The sequence below is a fragment of the Elgaria multicarinata genome, chromosome 1, assembly GCF_023053635.1.
Source record: "Elgaria multicarinata webbii isolate HBS135686 ecotype San Diego chromosome 1, rElgMul1.1.pri, whole genome shotgun sequence".
NCBI lineage: Eukaryota > Metazoa > Chordata > Lepidosauria > Squamata > Anguidae > Elgaria > Elgaria multicarinata.
The window spans coordinates 42,585,023-42,604,553 of record NC_086171.1 but is presented as its reverse complement, the minus strand read 5'-3'; the positions used below and the strand labels follow the sequence as shown (position 1 = coordinate 42,604,553).

The 19,531-nt window shown below is 41.2% G+C and overlaps 1 protein-coding gene across 2 annotated transcripts in view; it reads right to left on the bottom strand.

Annotated features, from left to right (window-relative positions):
* CDK6 (cyclin dependent kinase 6) overlaps positions 1 to 19,531 on the bottom strand; it is a 112,553-nt gene that overhangs the window by 67,609 nt on the left and 25,413 nt on the right. For both annotated transcript variants that reach the window (XM_063126707.1, XM_063126717.1), the window contains exon 3: positions 8,657 to 8,792. In XM_063126707.1, coding sequence (XP_062982777.1) covers positions 8,657 to 8,792 — 136 coding nt within the window. The remainder of the gene's footprint in view (positions 1 to 8,656; positions 8,793 to 19,531) is intronic.

Genomic DNA, 19,531 nt, shown 5'->3' with positions numbered 1-19,531 from the left:
CCTTGTTGTAATCATCTATGATTGTCAAAATGTCATTGTCAAAATGTCAGACAGTCAATACTAGTCAAAATGTGCATCTAGGACATGCAACTTTACATTACACATACAACTGAAACAGAATAAATATTTTGTAAGTAAAGTAAAATGCTTAACAAAATTTACAATACACCTGGGCCTACGTATCTATGCAAGCATGTCTGTTTGTCATCAAAATGGCCATATGATGCCAAGGTAAAGCCATCTTTTGTGATACTGGGATGATATAACTAAGCATTATATGCTGGTGTAATATTACAATAGGGGCATGGGATATGTTTTATTTAAAACAAAGTAGACAATACACTATTCAGCAGAGTTCGAATCATGACTCATTAATATAATGTCCCTTTGGAACTGATCTTTCGAAACTGAACTGGAGTATGAATTTTGGCCACACTCTCCATCAATCCTTCATTTGGGCTTCTCTTTCTCATTCCATTGCCTGCTCTGCACCCTTCTTTCAGCCTCCTTGACTCTTAGTTAAACTACCTAAAATAAAGACCTCTTTTCATTCCTCACCCTTCCCAAGAAAACAACTCCTGTCCTTAGACTTTAAACCAAACAATATTCCCTTCCTCCTTAGTAGCTGGACTGCAAACATTCCGATAAAATTGTTGTTTGAGCGTTTAAAATTGTCATGAACATTACATGTCACTGTACTGGCCCAGCCAATCTTCTTGATGATTTTATATTATACAGGCACAGGCATTCCTGTGTAGTCAAGGTAGATGGCTTTTGAATTAAAAAGAGACTGCTTGCTAGCTGCTCTTCACCGTAATACTAATCCTAACAATGAATAAGACCCTTGAAAATAAGATATACTTGACCTATTAGTCACATTTGGACATCATGGTAAAAAACCATCATGTGGTATGACGTCTCCACTTCTGCTTTTGCTTCTGTGTTTGCCAAACCACAGCGTATTGGGTTGTTAACCATGGTTTGTTTGAAACAAGTCAACTTAAATCAACAGGCTAACATTAACCACAGTTTAGGGTTCACATGAAATTCTACACTGTGATTAATGGAAAATGCAAGGGAAAGTTTCTGAACTCCTCTTGATGACAAAAGCCAGAGAAGGAGAGGGGAGGGGTAAACACACATGCCCAGGGCTTGCCTAGGCTCATTCTCATCACACTAAACTATGTATTAGAGTAGTTGTAGGCAAACGTTTGAGACCATGGGCACATTTCGCAATTTGAAAAACTGTCCCGGACACCACAAAATGCCTGCCATAGAAGACATGGCAAAAGACAAGTTACCTACCAAAAAAGACCAAGTACAAGACAGAAGTGGGGTCTGAGCCCCAACATGCTAAACAGTTCCTTTGAATCCTCAGTTTTCAGCACAAACATAAACATATTTCACAGCAATCCTAGGTGCCAGTAAGAAATTAGTTAATTTAAAAAAATAAGTGGGAAGATTAGGATACTTGGTGGGCACCAAGAAAGATGTAGAAATTCGTACTGGTACTGCAGCATGTTCCCAATCCCTGGTTTAAAGTGATGTCTAGATGCAATGCTTGTCACTAAAAAAATCTAAAAGCTTTAGAAATGACCTACATCTTCAGTAAAATAAACTGATACTACTCTGCTGGGACTATATCACTTTAGGGTATATGTATGATGAGTGCATATTTAAATGCTTCCTCACATTAAAAAAAAATCCATGCTTGTGAAAGGTGAGCATGTCAGGAGACATTCTAAACTAGCTTTCTCCCTCATATGATAGCTCCCTGTGTGTATAGAGTTGTTTTTAAACATGGGAGAACATTCAGACATATAGGGCCTTGCTAGACCTACCGGGTGTTCCGTGATTGAGGAGGGGTGAATCCGGATTTTCCCGTTTAGGTGTGATGCCTCATGGTCCACACCTTGTGAGGATTATCCCGGTGTTGGAGGGGGGGTTTGCGAGAGTTTGCTCCGGTTGAGGTGCTGTCGAGTTGAGCATGGCATGCGCAGCCACACTGGCCTGATTTCTGGGGGTGTTTTTTTTTTGCCCGCTGCACAATTTGCGCAAGTGCGAAAGAACGCAATTTGCGTAGATCGGCGGCGGCGGCCGCAGCGGCTGAAGTGGCGCTGCTGCTGTTGTTCCATGCCATCCCCCCTCAGGCTGAGCACAGGGGAGCCAGTTGGGATTGGGCGATGACCCACAGGGGGCGTGGCCAGCGGTGGCAGGAGGATAGGAACGAGTGGCATTGTTGAGCGGCAACATTGACAAGGCAGGGATGCTGCCATTTGCTTTTGGGGGTGATGACAGGCGTACTGTGATCCGAGGACAGCCGTCTGCATGGGCACTCTGCGCCTACACATCCCATCACGCCTCTGAGTTTTGCCGGCGATGACCGGCCCTGTGCCCTTCCACCCCCCCATCCCAACGTCCTTCGCACCACATGTATTCAATAAAATGCATTCAAACTGCGCGACGCCTAGTCTTCCTGAGTCTACCCAAAGGGCAAACCCTGCTCATTGGCACTGTTAGCAGAAAGAAGGGGGGGCTCGTCAGTTTCCGCACCAGCGGAGGTCCGAAACCGGCGTCAGCAGCCTGCCGCCGTCACTCCCCCCCCCCCCCCCAGCAAATGCAGTCGGTAGGATAGGGGAGTGTATTCACACAGTGCAAAGGGGCCCCACGGCAGGTCCCCCCCCCCGGGCTGATGCTTCCCTGACCTTCCGCCTGCCGCCGCGTAGCCGATGGAAGATGGCCGCCCACCCTTGCTTGTTGCCCCCTTACAGCCAGCTGCCGCGTACCCACACCAATGGACACACAGCCCTGCGTGCCTCTACCGTGCCCATCATTCCCCGCTCGCCTTTACATCTTTCGCGCAGCGTAAACCACCGGCATTAGGACGGTACCTGTGGCTGCCCACCGCGACGGGTCACCAACTTCCCATTACAGTTGGATGCCCGCCTCCCCGAAAAGTGACCCACACAGAGGTACCGAGCTGCACATAACCCACACATCCACCACACACACCCTAACCACTCAGCAGACACTTTTTCGGTCCTCTGTTCGTGCGCAAAGCAGACCCGTTTGGTAAAAAAAAAAAAAAGCCGCCGCGCTGCTGCCACAGCTGCGCACGGGGCACAAACGGAGGAGGAGGTTTGGCCGAAACCGCTGACCACTCCCCTTAGAACGCCTGTTCCTGACCAGTGCTGACCTTGCCAGAAACTGCGCTGACCTCACTTCGTCCCACACCTCCGCCTCCCGTATCCAAATTAGCGCGCGGAAACAGAAAAAGCCACGCTTAAAGTCGTTTCATAAAACACGGGAAAACAGAGGTTTCACCACAGGATGAACACGGATCCTGGTGAACGTCATGTGGATCTGTAAAGACGACGGTATGTAACGCGTGCTACAGCCCCGTCTAGCAACGGCCATAATCTCTGATCTCTTCTCTTGCATTCTGAAGTATTCGAAGTTCAGGACAGCTATATTATATGCTTTTTTTCTGAATGTGTAGATCATCTCTTAGATTCTGCAATATCAGAACCACTTTGCTGAAGTGAAAATAATCTCATCAGGCAAGTTTCTAAAGGATTAAGCACCCAAACAGTGCATCTCTGTTATTTCTCTCATGTCTTCATGCGTAATTTTATGTTTGCTGGCAGCTACACTCTGATTTTCCAATAATGTGTGCCTTTGTTTTGGCTTCTTTTAAAAAATGGGGATATTCTCAAAATAAAGGAAGTTCTATTTATAAAGATTTGAAAGCTGAGTAACCAGAAACTGGAATGGCATGTTGATTATAGAGCATGGTGACAAAAAAAGGTGAAAAAGTTGTGAGTAAATGTGTGCAAATGTAGAAAGAAACAAAACAAAGGAGAATCTTTGTTTTGGATATGTGTTTCTTTCATTATTATGAAATAATAAGAGCACCAAAGTTAAGCACGTTGAAATCCGTTTTATTTCAGTAGGAAAGTTAAGTATATGATTTTCTTAAACATTTAGGGAAAAAATGATGAAGTCCATAAGGTCTTCACTCACTTTTTTTCTTTAGCATCTTTCCAATGGTCTCTGGAACCGTTTGTATGTATTTGAATAAAAACAGTATCTACACTGGGAAATTATATATATTTTCAAATATGGGAACTGTGTGCTTCCTGAATGATCATTAACCTTAATCTGGAATATAAAAGTGCATAACCCAAACACAAAAAGAATGTCCTTGACTTCAGAATGCTAAACATCCTTAATATTCTGCAGAAAGCTTGTTAATGATATCTTTAGTTTGGTTCTAATATTTTGAATTGACAAACCTGAAGAATAGAAGTGGTGGATTTTTCTCCACACAAGGAAGAGGTTAAGTTTTTTCAAACCAACATATCCCCTGCAACTATCTGGGCTAAACTATGGAGGGTTGTTTTTTGAAAGATCTTACCTTGGAGAACAGGTCTGATTACAGTTTGATGTTATAATCCAAAGAATCACTAATTTCAGTTACAATCATTCCCAATTATGCCTTAATAAGTAGGATTGCATCCTTACAATTCATTTTTTCCTGTTTATTCTTATTAATAAGACTTATTAATAAGAATAAGTCTTATTCATTTCAATGATTTTATTTCCATGTAGGATAGCACTCTTAAACTGTGAATCTGCTTGGAAAGGACCATGTCACTTCTGTAGAGTGCCTACCAGAATGTAGGCATTTTTAGGTGGTTGTAGAAGTACTCCTAGAAAAAGTAGGATTTATCTTTGAATAGGCAAAAGTGAAATAGGATCATCATATTCATATTCTAGCGAACAGAAATGACTTCACGTGGGTTGGAATAAATCTTAGTTTGATAAAGAGAAGACTTCAAGAAAAGGAGCTGTCATACGCAGTTGTCAAAGTTGTACATTTTGTGCCTACCCTGTCTGAGTGAAGTCATGCCCAATGGTACCTCTGACACAGCCTGTGCTGGGGTGCACCCCTTTCACCCATTGAGAGAGGGGTCTGCTCCACAGAAGGAGGGAGAGGGAGCTATATAACTCTGTCCTTCGACCTACTAACCTCCAGTGTATTGACTGTAAGGTTTTGCGCTGTTTCAGGATGTCTGCCCCTAGTGACTGAAGATGTTGTTGCAGTCTTCAGCCACACAGACATATTAACATTAATTAAAATTAAATAATGCATTTTAAAAACAAAATAACCCTGAGGTACACATCCCTATGCCCCCTAGTATCAATGCCAAATTTGAAGTGTCTAAGTTTCGCAGTGTTAGCATTATAGCACTGAAAGATGCATGGATGGATACAAATCCTCTTTTATTATTATAGATAATAAATATGCAAAATATCCATGCATTTTCAAATTACAGCAATAAGGACAGGTTTGTTTTTATATATGTTATGTTAAGACAATGCTCAAAATTTTAAAACATATAATTATTTGTACAGATTTGTACGTGGGAGTGTTCACCTTGTTTATGAGTGCACTGTGCAATGATATACTGAAATACAACCAACTGATTATGTGCTTCAGTGATAGATGGCAACTTCCTCTTGCCTCACCACTAAAAACTTACATTCTCAGAAGCTAGATCTTCACAGTAATTGATTCTTTGTCAGGCAACGATGAAACACACTGCCTACTTTATACACAGAATGGAAAATGCAAAGCATACAGAATGCGCAACAGACATATGGTCCATTCCTCTTAAGAATGTGCAAAGCTCACAATGGACATCTGCCTAAACCAGGCAAAATACGGCAAGCAGTTTTGTAGTTGGCAACAGCTAACAGCAGAATCCCATGCCCTGTTGCACAATTATAGTGGAGTGCAGGATCCAGCACTGTGTTTGAGTATCAGAATATCTTCTCCTGCAAGTTTGCTCCATCCTTAAAGCAGATGTTTGGACATAAGAAATGTATCTAGCTGGTGTTAAAAAAAACACTATTGGCTTTCAGTTTGTTGTAAAGTCCACTATATCAGTACGAGACAGTGCTTATTTGGAGAAATATTCATGATACGGTGGTCTGGGCTGTGTTTTATTTGTATTTCGCGGATCTGTCTCACATTTTATCAATTTTGACTCTTACTCTCTTTCGACTATGTATCACTCTCATGGCTGGACCATTCAAAACACATCAATATATAAGTGACAAGGAGATCCTAGTAGCATGCACCTGAATACGATACAGGAATTTTCTGGAAGAGATTGCATAATCAAAGAAGCATAAGAAGCTGTCCTAGCTGAGTCAGACTATTGCTCCATCTCTCTCAGTACTGTCTACACCAGGGTGGGGGACTTTTTCAGCCTGGGAGCGGAATTCCAATTTGGGAAAGATCTCAGAAGCTGCAGTGGGCGGGGCAAAAGGCAAAGTGGGTGAGCCCAAAATGTAATTCTTACCTATTTTAAAAATGCCTGCAGGTGTTACGAGGAGGAGGAGAAGCAGCAGCAGCACCAAAAATGTATGCATGTCTAGTCTGAAGTCAGTTTCATTTAATTCTATAGAACTTACTTCCAGGTAAGTGTGCACAGATCACAGAAACAGCATTCCAAGGAAAAAATATCTCAGTTGTCCCTTCCACAACTCAAGAACAATTGCCAGGCAACAAAAGGATGTAGGCCAATTTCATGCAGTTCAAATTCAACCACCACTATAAAATCCTGCCAAATTCCAAGGTTCTGCAGCCCCCCAAAGCACCAAACTCACAAATCAAAAATCCAGCTGTAAAACCTTTAGCCAGAATCCAAGGGAGACCCTTTGCAGTGAAACTTTTAGCCCAGACCAAGTAGGACCTGATAGAAAAGTCAAGGGGGCAGGAGGGAGCTCTGAAGAACAAGTAGTTCCAGATAGAACAGAAGATCTTTGGAAAAGAACAAAGAGCTACCAAGAGCCCTGACAAAAGCAAAGTCTGGAGCTTGCCTTTCAAGCTGACTAAGGGCATGTCTATACGGGGATTGTCCCGGGATCATCCCTGTGCGTCCACATGACGCACAGGGATCCTGGGGAAGGGAGGGAAGATCCCTGCATTTCCCCAGGATATTGCTCTACACTTTTGTCCCGGTTTTTCCCATGGTCCCAGGATGATCCTGAGACCGCGGGACATGTGGGCGGCTGTCCCGGCTCCTCGTGAGTAAACGTGAGGAGCCAGGAACTGGGCACGAAGCTTTTTAGGTGCTCCATGCCCATCAGGGGTGGGTGGATTTTTTTTAAAAAAAACAACACCCTACCTTTCGCGAAACAAAATGGCAGTGTGACGTCCTCTTCCTCCCAGGACGTCACGCGCTGCGTGCAGACTGAGGAGGATCTCGCTATCACCATATTGTGAGTTCCTCCCCCCTCCGCCGGTAGGTCTAGACATGCCCTAGGTTGCGGCCTTAAGGAATATTTCTTTTCAGAGGGGATGAAGCTTCAAGAAGGAGGCCTTCTTGGGCTGGATGGGAAGTCAAATTCAGCCCTCAGGCTTCCAACGCGTCAGCCAGGAGGTTTTCCTGGCTCTACGTGGAGATGCCATTGAACCTGGGATCTTCTGCACATTATACATGTGCTCTATCACTGAGCTATGGATCCTTTCCTTTTAGATACTAACAATCAAGACTATGGCCCAGTTCAGATGTAAGAATAAAACATGGTTTGTTGATATGAGCACAAGCTACAGCAAGCCTCAGGTTCAATATACTGTCCCATTATGATAGGGTCAGATCTGATCAAGAAGATTCCAGTCAGGTCTAGGCAGGCAAGGCTGTGTCAGATAGGTAGAGCTAAGTAAAGGTAGAAGACCTCTTATGTAAAGGCATCTGCAACAGAACCACAGAAAGTTCAGAAAGAGCTGGAGATCCCTCCTACTAGAAACCTAGGAGAAAGTTGTCTCAGCAGCAACCTATAGCCATTGAAGTTTTATGTATGCAGTGATCTGTAGAGAGGTCACTATCCTCTCTAGAGGAGCTGGCTGGACTGTTAAAGGACCCTCACCTGATTTTGTAGGCTCAAACCTCTGCAAGAGTGGAGAGATGGAGGACTTACTTGGAAATCCTCCTATGACTCAGAGGAAGATAGCAAGGCCATGTCTTCAAGCCCTTTGTATGGGTGGGGAGACTGAATACAGGACTGACCATCCTTCCCCTGGAAGGGCAGTCTGATGCTGGTGTTTCTCTTGTACCTGAAAAGGGCTGGGAGATATGACACACTCTCTTTTCCTCCCCTGACCCATCTTTTCTACACAAGTGATGGAGTTTAGACACTGATGATTATGATTTGCAACTAACGACAGCTTCTCATTTCAGGCGAATACAACAAACTGTGGTTTGTTCAAACCATATTTTGTTCTCAAACAAGGAACTGAAACAATGGTTGGTTGTTACATATGAACGGAGCTTATATGTGTCGTTTTCCCCCCTGATTTCTTTTAGTAGCAACTCATAGATGTAGTAGAATTATGAAATAATTTCATGAAAACATACAAGTGGGTAAGAAATATAATGTTTTTCAATGATAAACATTTTAATAATGAAACTGTAACTCATTTTTTAAAAAAACTTGGTGCATGTGAATTTAAGGCAGAGGTAATTAGCTAAATCTCCTATAAATCAGACAGCAGTTTTTCTGAAATTATTTTCCGCTGCATGCCTGGCTTTAGCATATTATTGCATAAAATTATGTACAAACCTCCCCTACCCTTCTTTGATACCTTTATAGTTTCGCTAGGGACACCAGGATCTGGAACTTTATTCAAGTAAGTGGTCAAGTCTTGATCAATATGTTCAAACACCAGTGTTAATTTCGTCTCTCGTTCTGTTCGGGATACTGTGCATACATCAAATAACCTAAGGAAGGGGAGAAACAGAAACACTAAGTAAATGGGTAGAAACCATCAGAAGAGTAATTTGAAGTCACTTCAAATGTGTACCTCTACTTATTATGAAACATAATATGAAGAAAATATCCTGTTGCATTCAAGTACAGAATACACAATCCATCAGAACAGATAATTCATCAGATAACATATTGGGATGGCCAAAGTTCCTAAATCTAAAAGCTGTTTTGCATACAATGGAACCCATTTTTTAAAAAAATTATGGCCCATGGGAACATTATTCTAGAGAACAGCATTCAGTGGAGCTTTTTATTATATTTATTGTATTGATGAACAGTTACCTTCCACAACACATGGCTACTTTTGAAAATCAAGGTTGTTTCAAGAGACGTTTCTGTTGCAGGACAGCTAGGCACCAAAAACTAGCACTTCAAGAATGCACAAATCCTGAGACACAATTATAAAATTCTCTGAACTGTGACTCAGTTTTCATGTGAAAAATAAGAATCGATAAGTGAAAAAGATTAGATAAATTAGATAAATTGGCTTGAATCTTAAATTCTCCCTCCATTTATGTGAGTGAGAGGCCAATTTTGGCCAGTTCCATCTCCACCTGCAGAGCCCCACATCATATCCCCCATCATTCCCAAGAACTCCCCAACCCCCAATAGCAGATTTGGGGGGGACGGGACAGGAGGCTGCAGAATGAAGTGAGAGGCGAGAAATCCCTGTTCCACCTATTCATCCATGGAAGAAAAATTATGTTCCAAGCCACAGAATAAGTGGTGGTGAATAGTTGATGTGAACTATGTAGAGCCTTTTAAATGTAAACATTTCTAAGACTGCAGGTCAGGTATGTACTGAATTAAGAATATAAGAGCCATGCTGGATCAAACCAAGGGTCCATCTAATCCGGCACTCTGTTCACACAGTGGCCAACCAGCTGTCGACTAGCAACCCACAAGCAGGACATGGATGCAAATTGCATTTATCCTTAAGACTGTGGCAATCTTCACTGTTATTTTAAAACATATTATTGTATTTTAAATCCTTGTACTGCTGCTCGGTTTTATTTTTATTCTGATTTTAAATTGCAGTTTAAAACTTTTATGTTTTATTGTATTGTGTTTATGGTATTAATTGTTATTACCATAAACACATTATGGTATTAACCGCCAAAGAGCTTTGGCAACTGGTCAGTATAGAAATGCAATAAACAAACAAATAAATAAATAAAATAAAGACAAGGCAATACAATATGCATTTCTTCGTTCACAGTAAAAAAAAATAAAGTACTAATTTATCATGTAGGGAATGACTAACTCCTTTATTTGACTATTTACTACCCAATTTTAGAATCATAGGCTAATCACATTATTCCCTGCCCAATGTGTAGGGTACGCTCAGTTAAACTATATAGAATAGGATCAGATTATAGGAACTCACTAAACTTTATTACATGCAGAACTATGTTTATATACAAGAGGGATGGGAAAGGTGTCAAAATGTCTATCTCCATTCTACTCCATCTAAGTACAAGAATAAACTAGGGGGGGACAAAGAATGCAGTGAAAGTAGTGAATTGTTTTTCAGTCTCCTCACTCAGATGCGTCTATCCTAGACATGCAGTCTTTCCAGGCTCCACTTTCAACTGCCTGCTACCAACTGTAATCTCTCTCTTGAAGATACCATCTGCTTCTTGCAAGTACATTGCACATAGTATAATACCAAGCAGGTCACAATGAAGTTAAGAAAAATGCTTTGGCTTTGTCTAGAACTTTTTCATCTTCAGATATCAAAGAAGTTTACAAATTGGGTAAGAATTAATATCCTGAAGAACAAAGAGTTGAACCAACATGTAAGTGGAAGCAATGTAATCTTGCAGTTAAGATATTGATCTGCCATTTCAGAGATTACTTCAGCTATTTGTAGAGAATTCCCAATTAACTCTGAGCTGAATGGGACTTGCACTAGTTACAGACATCAGTCAAACTGATATTTCAAGTTAAGGAAAATTGAAATACAAATTGAGAAGTATTTCTTGCAGGAGACAAGAGAAATTTTACAGAAAGAAAAAACTATTATTTCAAAAACAAATAAACCTAATGTACTATTATTTTGCAGAGATGTTAATTAGAAACAGGGTATCTGTCTCAAAAATAGTGAGGGATACTGTTCAAATAATTTAATGAATGACAGGATCATATTCCTATCTCATATCTTTTTTAAAAAGTACATGAACAGAAAAAGCGCTTGTAAAGAATAATAGAATAAAGTTTTACTGGATTTGTCAATCTCGGATTTTATAGCAGCTGGACTGTATTGTGCATATAACTCCTCACACAAATGTTCTACAAGTGGTTAAAGTGTATTATCTGTCAACCCTCTCTTCCATCATTAAATTGTTCACGTGACTAGACCACTGGTGTGTGAACAGTCCTTTGCACAGATAACCTGCACAAACCATGTCTGTGCTGGCTTACAAATTACCTGGTAGTAAATTATTTATTTATTTATTTATTTATATTTATATACCGCCCCACAGCCGAAGCTCTCTGGGCGGTTCACAAAAGCTAAAAACAGTAAATATTAAAAGTATACAAAATTTAAAAACCATCAGAGACATAAAAACAACAGTATAAAAACAGCAGGAAAGGCATCCTTGTTTGTCCGTAAGAAAAATTCTGTAATCCGTATTAGTGACCGGGCTAACCAAAATGTCACAAAATATGTGCAAGCTTTAGAGACCCACAGATCACTTTATCAGGCAAGATGCTACAAAAAAGAGATTGCTGTCCTAGTGAAACACAACACCCGCTAAAGCCTTATTTGAATGTGTGCAAGCCCTTCCTCCTCCATTCCATCTCAAGGCCATGTTCATGCAGACGCCATGAGTTAAACATTAAGTCGGTCTTTTTCCCCCTCCCCCAGCTTGCTTTTTGTAACATCTTGCTTAATGAAGAAATGTAATAAAAATAGATCTTTGTTTAACCCATTTATCACATCAAACCTTTTTTTATTTCCTGAATACAATAGGCGTCTCTTGGAAACTAACTGGCAATGGGCTTATAGTTCAAAGCTCCAACCCACACTTGAGAGATAAACCCTTGGGCCATTCTGTCTCATTGGACCATTCATCTATATCTGTACATAAACAAATTATCAAATCCCAGGAGTCGTAAAAACTGTTTAAATGTTTGATTCCTTTTTTGACTGTAGATGAAATACACCATTTTCTACAATTTTCCAAAGTCTGTATCAATCTTTCACGCAATGGAAGCCTGTTGCAGACTCAACTATCAGGATACAACAGTCTCTTCACAGTGGGATACCCTTACAGTTCAATATACTTAGTTTTCCTTAGATAAAGAATTTAAACATAGTTACACTGCCTCTACATAGAGCCAGTGTGGTGTAGTGGCTACAGTGTTGGACTAGGAGTCAGGAGGTCCAAGTTCTAGTCCCCACCTGGCCATGGAAGTTCACTGGGTGACTTTGGGCCAGTCACAGACTTTCAGCCCAACCTACCTCACAGAGTTGTTGTTGTGAGGATAAAAATGAAGAGAAGGAGTATTATGTACACTGCTTTGGGTTCCTTGGAGGAAAAAAAATGCAATAAATAAATACATAGCATAACTAATAACTTTTACACTTCATGTAAAAGTTATTAGTTAAGGTTAAATTCCGATATTTGACATTTAATAATCTGCAAAGTATTTATATAAATCATCTATCCCAGTACATGCAAACACTGAGGAGCCAAGCAGGTCTGAATCTGAACATCAACATTGGAAAATATTTCCAACTGTATGTTTCTGTTGAACAACATTTACTTAATTTTTAAACACCTTTTTTGCCAAGTATTTAATACACTGGCAAAGCTACTCTTTCACCTAGTGCAATATTTTTAAAAAGATTCCACTGTGCAGAATGTGAACACCATCAATATTCTGCACACTTCTTTTAGAGGGCAATAAAATGCTTATAACTGCTAGTTTTCTCTTGGTTGAAAATGGTTTTACACCTCTGGCTCTTGACTGTATATTACTATTAGTATTTTTTTGTAGGGTGATGGCAGTATTGTTATCATTTTTGTCTATTTTCGAGGGGAGACTGAGTTGTTCTGGCAAAGTTTTTGTGACTCCTTTTAGTGAATGTTTCCCCCCCTTTCAAATGGAATATTTTGAGTAACTATTTCAGAATCTCGATAGGTAGCACAGGCTACAATTCCAATAGCACAACCCACTAGTAAACCTTCAATACAAGACCTAATAGCACAATCCACCAGTAAACCTCAATACAAGAGCAGTGCCAGAGCAACAGTGCCAATTAGTCTTGTTGTTTTAAAATTTTATATGCCTTGACCCTTTGGGATAGGACAGTTTAAAAATCCAGGTAATAACAATGATTACCTGAAGAACGCCATTCAAAGCTGCCTGTACATGAATCTATTGGATCACCTTTAGTCACTTTAGACAGAAAGTTTTGAGCACCACAAGAACTGTGCACGATTTATAACTATCACACTCAATGCATGTAGACGTAGCGATGCAATTATGCCCATCGATGCCCACTGAGTGTATCTTCCCTTCATGCGTTCAGAATAACCTCTGAAACATTTAATATGCATGTAAGAAGCATATAGTTGCATAAATACAAAGCCTATGGGTGCACTCCCACCAGCGCTATCTATGTTGCACTAGTATAAACAATATTTGCACAACGTAACTAACACAATGAGAACAAGCAGCATGCATTTCACAAGCAGTAGTCTACGCTAGCACAAAATCAATAGGTCTATCAGGAGCACATAGTTGGATCTGGATGTTAAAGCAATTACAGGTTGGTGGTGTATTAGAATTGATCTTAAGACTTGTGCACAAGTCAGGCTTATTGGAGATGCTACAGGGCATATTCATGGTCAACCAATTCTCACAATACAGTTCTCTATCAGAGTTCCAGCCTGATTGTCTAGACAAGTTGTGTGTGGAAAAAAGTATTGTGTGAACAGCCATAACAGTGTATCCACAATAAGGTTTAAATTAGTTTAACATTAATCCCTTGAATTTGCATCTCTGAAGTAAAAATACCAATGGTAAGTACATTCTGAAGATCTTAAAATATTCTGAAGGCAGTTAATGAAACATTCTTTATCCTTCTGTCCCCAACTGAGCACACTATCCACAATTCCAACCACAAATGTTATCTAAATTGAGCACCTTTACATAGAATGTGCATTAGGTCTCAATACTACTAAAAGAAGCTCTAGCAATGTCTCTGTGTCAGATACTGTATTTCTGGAAAAAGCAGACAAGAGACCATGAAAAAGTCCCTCTTGCTTGTGGTAGAGTTCTGTATTACAATCTGTATCATTTTTATATCCACTGTGAGATGTGTTTCCATAACAGTTGCCTAGTATGTTAAGAATAAAGACTCACTCAAGAGTACTTCTGGGTTTCTCCCCACCCAACCATTTTTTACCTGTTATTTCTTTGTAACAAGCTGGGGCATGTGAAACCCTTTTTAAAAAAGATTACATTATGTGCAGATGTAAAAGTGAAGTGCATCTAAATTAACATAAGACTACATATTGAATGCTCTACAAATACAACCTATTGTATGTTTTCATTACTTACAATGATTAACATAAGACAGGCAAGAGAAAGCTCGCCAAGGATAAATGTAGTTGCAGATTCTGAGTAAATTGCCAACTGTAGTCCCTTCCTCCCTCCCCTCTGATCTGTCCCTTTGCCTCCTCCTTTGGTCCGAGGGGCTTTTTGCTTCATGACAAGGAATCAGCAATTGTTTTACCAATGGGCAGACAAAGCACCCTCTCAAGTTCACTGAAGAAAAAATAAGTCCTGTGAACAAATGCAGCCAGAGCATCCCTTTAGTGGTTCTCCGACTGTCGGGTGGACACCTCTGGATGGGACAAGTCACCTGAAGAACAAAGTACAAAAGAAACAGAAGATCCTGCACCAAGCAGAGCCAGAGGTAGCTTCCTCCAGGTAGTAAAAGTTTAGTGTTGCAGGCATCCATACTGCTATGCTGATCACCGAAGCTGCAGAGAAGTGCAGATCCTTTCTTCTTCTCTGGTTTGCTTGTTTTAGGCAGGAATCTGGAATGCCCTGTTCCAGTCTTTTTCTAATGCCAGTGTTTAGTTAGTGCTTCAGTCAACAGTTCCAGTATTATTTGGATCCTTTCCAATCTAGTTTAAGGCCCATTCAGAGAGATGAAACTGTCTTGGGCCTAATCTACACCTGCAGCCCTTTTGCAACAGAGGAGGGATGATTGTGATGGCTCCATGCTTCTGCGATCGCCGCTCACGGGGCACAGGCGAAGGAAGTTTCCCACAATGACAGGAGTGCCGTTGTGGGAGGACGTGTGTCCTCTGATGGCATTTCCGCATGTGGATCAGGAGAAGTGGGCGGAGGTAGACAGATGATGCAGCTATGGGGCTTTTTTCATGAATCAGGAGGGATGTGCATAAATGCAAAATCACAGCTATGCATGAGATGGATAGGAGGTCCAGAGAATATGCGATGCTGCATAGAGATATGTTTGTAATAAAAGAAAATACACATGGTCGGTGCCAAAACATGCCGATAACCAATCAAAAAATGTGCCAAGAATGTGCATCATGTGGCCCGGTAGGGATAACTTCGATATAATCCCGGAATCAATGGCTGGTGTATGGAAGGCCTTGGTTTCCTGGTGGAGGAATTATGCCAGAAGACAGATGGGGAAGTGAAACTCTATCAATTCTCCTGGACCTCTCAGTAGCTTTTTGATAGCATCAACCACGGCATCCTTCCGGACTGCCTAGTTATGACAGGACTGAAGCTGGTGCTAGTGGTGCTGGGAGATTTCTGCTCCACACTACAAACTTCGGTGTAAGGGGTGCTTTTCTTCCATCCTATTCAAGAACCATACAAAACTTCTGGGAGAGATCATCTAAAGATTTGGGCTAGGGTGTTACTCATAAGCAGATGATACCCAGTTCTATTCATCATTTCGGGACTACATTTGGCACTCATGGCTGTTTTGGCACAGCAGCACTGTTTCAAGTTACTGTGCTAACACGATATTCTGAGAACAGACCTATAGATCTAGGGTAAGTCATATTATACAGAATTCCCGAGACTAGACCATTTCAGACTTCAGCTGGTTCTTTTTTTACATGTTTGCATCTCCCTGCATATGTGTGAACAAACCATCACAGATGAATCACCACGGAGGAGTTCCAGATCACTCAGTGTCAATATCTGCTCATGGAGTTGGGTTCACACATTCAGCCGCCAGTCAACAAGCATTGACTAATCAAGTGGTGAGAAAGCAAGAGATGTCCATGCAGGTGTGACCCAGAGCCCTGGGTCAGTTTACAATACTAATGCATTGGTCATAACGTTGACCCAGCACAGCAGTTGCACTTGCTTGTTTGGCAGCAGAGGGCTTATAGCATCATGTCTTTTAGATTGCACTTTTGTTTTATTCCTATGTCAATGTGCAGAAAAGAGAGCTCTCTTGAAGATGAAGTAAAACGTTCAGGATCAAAGCCAACCCAGCAAGGTCAGACTGGGCAAGCATTCAGCATGCAGCCTTACCTTCGGGCATTTCTGACCAACAGCACCAAGTCCTCTTTCCCTGGACCTCTTTGGAGCTGTGATTGTCCTGACTGCCAAATTCTACTGTGGTTTTGGGATGTAGACAAATGTCTGGTGGTGACTAGGCTGAAACCACCAAACTAATTTTCACTTCCACAGCTTGTACCCAAGAGTTATAAAGACCAGTGCTTCATTAACTCACCATCTCACCAGTCCTGTAAAAGGTCTCATTGTTAAGAATATTACTTCAAGGAAACAGTGTCCGATAAGATGTTCTTTCCATCCTCCCTTCTTGCTTTTACAGTACATCACTCTCTTTTCCAGACATGCCAGCCCTTCTTAATCATTTTTGTCTGGCAGTGCATTGCTTTTTTTAATAGTCTAAAGAGAAGTATGCCTAGTGACACATCAATGTTGCGAACACTTTTCCTAAGAGGTAGGTTGACATATTAAAAGAAAATAATAATTATGGAACCTCACCAGTCTTCGAAGTGCTTCTACATATCTGCTCAGCTATCTTTTTCAATTGACCTAGCATGAACTGTGAATACAGGGATGCTTGAGGAATTTTATCTTTGCAATTTCCGATATTTATTTATTAAATTTGCATCCTGCCCTTCTGCTAATACATGGTGGCAAACAATAGTAGCATTCCAATAAAAGCAGAAATACAATTAAAATATGAAAACAAATTAAAAGCACAATTAGAGCACATTAATACAAAGAAGTTACACCTAACAAATTAGAAGCCCAGCTTAAATGCCAAAACTGGGCTTAAATGCCATACTTAAATAAAAATAACTGCAACTGCTGGCAGAGAGATAACAGAGAACTCCCTTGGCAGTGAGTTCCAGAGGTTGGGAACGGCCACCGAGGAGGCCCTCTCTTGTGTCCCCACCAAACATGCCTCTAATGGTGGCGGCACCGAGAGAAGGGTGTCCCCAAGGATCTTAAAGCCCAGGCAGGCTCATGTGGGAGAATAGGATGAAACGACTTGGCCCTCACCTCTCTAGCTGTTGTGGATCCGAACAGTTTTAACACTATCCACCAGTTTTAACACTTTTCTTAATGCTGAACACAGTTTTCAGCAGTCTAAATGAATCAAAATACACAATTACTCACTTTGCGAGAAAATATACGTTTATGAAATACATTTCTGAGAGAAAATACACATTTGCATATTGTTTTAATAATACATTTAAATGCCTATTTAAAATATATTTATTTATACACATATTTTGAGAAGGTTAAACACACACACACACACTTTAATATAGAAATATTATCGGTAAAAACATTAATAGCGACCCATATCAAAAATAGACAGATTCATCAGATAAGAAACAAATAATATTTGAGGGGAAGGAAGTATCTACCCGCTTTTAGCTCCTGTATGACTACCAAGTGTGTGTGTGCGCACGTGCGTATATATATATTATATTGCAAGGGCTCTTCTGTCTGTTAAATATATTTCTCCAAATTGAGAAAAAAAACACTTCATACATCTGACAAAGTGGATCCTGGTTCATGAAAGCTTGCAACACAATAAATCTGTTACCATGCATGTCTGTCTATTCAGAAGTAAATCCCGCTGAGTTTAATGTGACTTATTCCCAGGCAAGCGGGTATAGGATTGCAATCTGCTGTTTGTGTTGCAACAGACTAACATGACCAGCACTCTAGAAAAGAGGAAGTTTATGAAGCTTCAGTGTAGGTGAGGTAGGCTTTGAGGATGAAGAAATGGCAGAGATCAGAGAAGGGCAAGGAGCTATGTACTCTAAGTTCTAATGTATGGACAGTAAGGAGCCCTTTTACCAGATTCTGTCCACATATCTTTCAAGCTTTTCTTGGCAATGTTAAGATCCACAAACTTGCAGTTAGTTGCCCGTGCCAGACACCACATTTCATACTTGTGCAGAAGAGGGGAGTGGTGGGGAGAGATTTACTACCAGCTATTGTTTTAGTATGTCTTGCCACCATAAACCACTTGCACTGATCACTGCACAAAATGCCTACACAGAGCCAACTCCTCACCCATTGTTCTCCCCGCAACCTTGCCCTCTTAGCCCTACCAGTATAAAGTTAGTTTAAAACATAGTTATTTATTATTTGTACAGTGCCATCAACATATATGGCAACCAAGGCCTACTCTTCACCAGCCATTTATTCCGGAATAATATTGAGGTCGTCCCTACCACGCCACATGATGTTCACCTACTCCCGTGGTGATCTAGGGACGACTCCTCAGTTATTCAGGAATATCGCTGACTGCTTTTGCCATGGTTTTTCAGCTATCTCACTACAATCCCAAAGCCCGTGGCTGGTGTGCCCCCACCCCCACTTCCTGAAGCCAACCCGCTGTCAGGGACATGCTCAGTGGTTTTGGAGGTGTGTGGGAGTGGGCAGCCGCCATTTTCAGCACAGTTTTTGATTGGCTATTGGCATTTTTTGGCACCAACTGTGTGTAAAAAAAATTAAACATGAAGATGGCTGTTTCTACACCTGCCTTTCCCCCCGGGATCGTCCCAAGATCATCCCTGTGCATCCAAATGACACACAAGGGATCCCAGGAGCAGGCAGGGATGAACCTTCCATTTACCTGGAATAATCCTTAGGGGTAGAAAGGGCCGATATCAATGCGCAAAAGTGCATCTTCAAAACAGTACCTATTCCTCCTGCATTTCTGTGTATTTGGACTGGTGCGCATCTCGGAAGAGTAATTAAAAAACAATAATTTTTGCCCCATACCCATCTGTCCAGTCCTACCCATTTCTCCCGACACACCTTTGGAAGTGCCATCATGGGGCGCACAGCCTCCCACAATGGCTCTCCTTTACTTGCGGGAAACTTCCCTCATATGTGTCCCGTGAGGGACGATTGCAGAAGTAGGAAACTTCACAATTATCCCTCCTTTGTTGCGAAACAGCAGTAGGTGTAGATTAGGCCCAAGTGGAGGGGAAAGAAGGTGAGACATGGGTAACAAATTAGGAGGGAGGAATAGGAGACACAACAGTAATAGGGGATTAGTGCAAGCAAATGCAGTGACATGTATTTAGGGTCTGAAGGCAAGAATTACAACAACCTTACAGAAACGAAGCAAGTCTCGGTCTAGACAGTGCCTCGGTGGGATAATACCTATGAACTC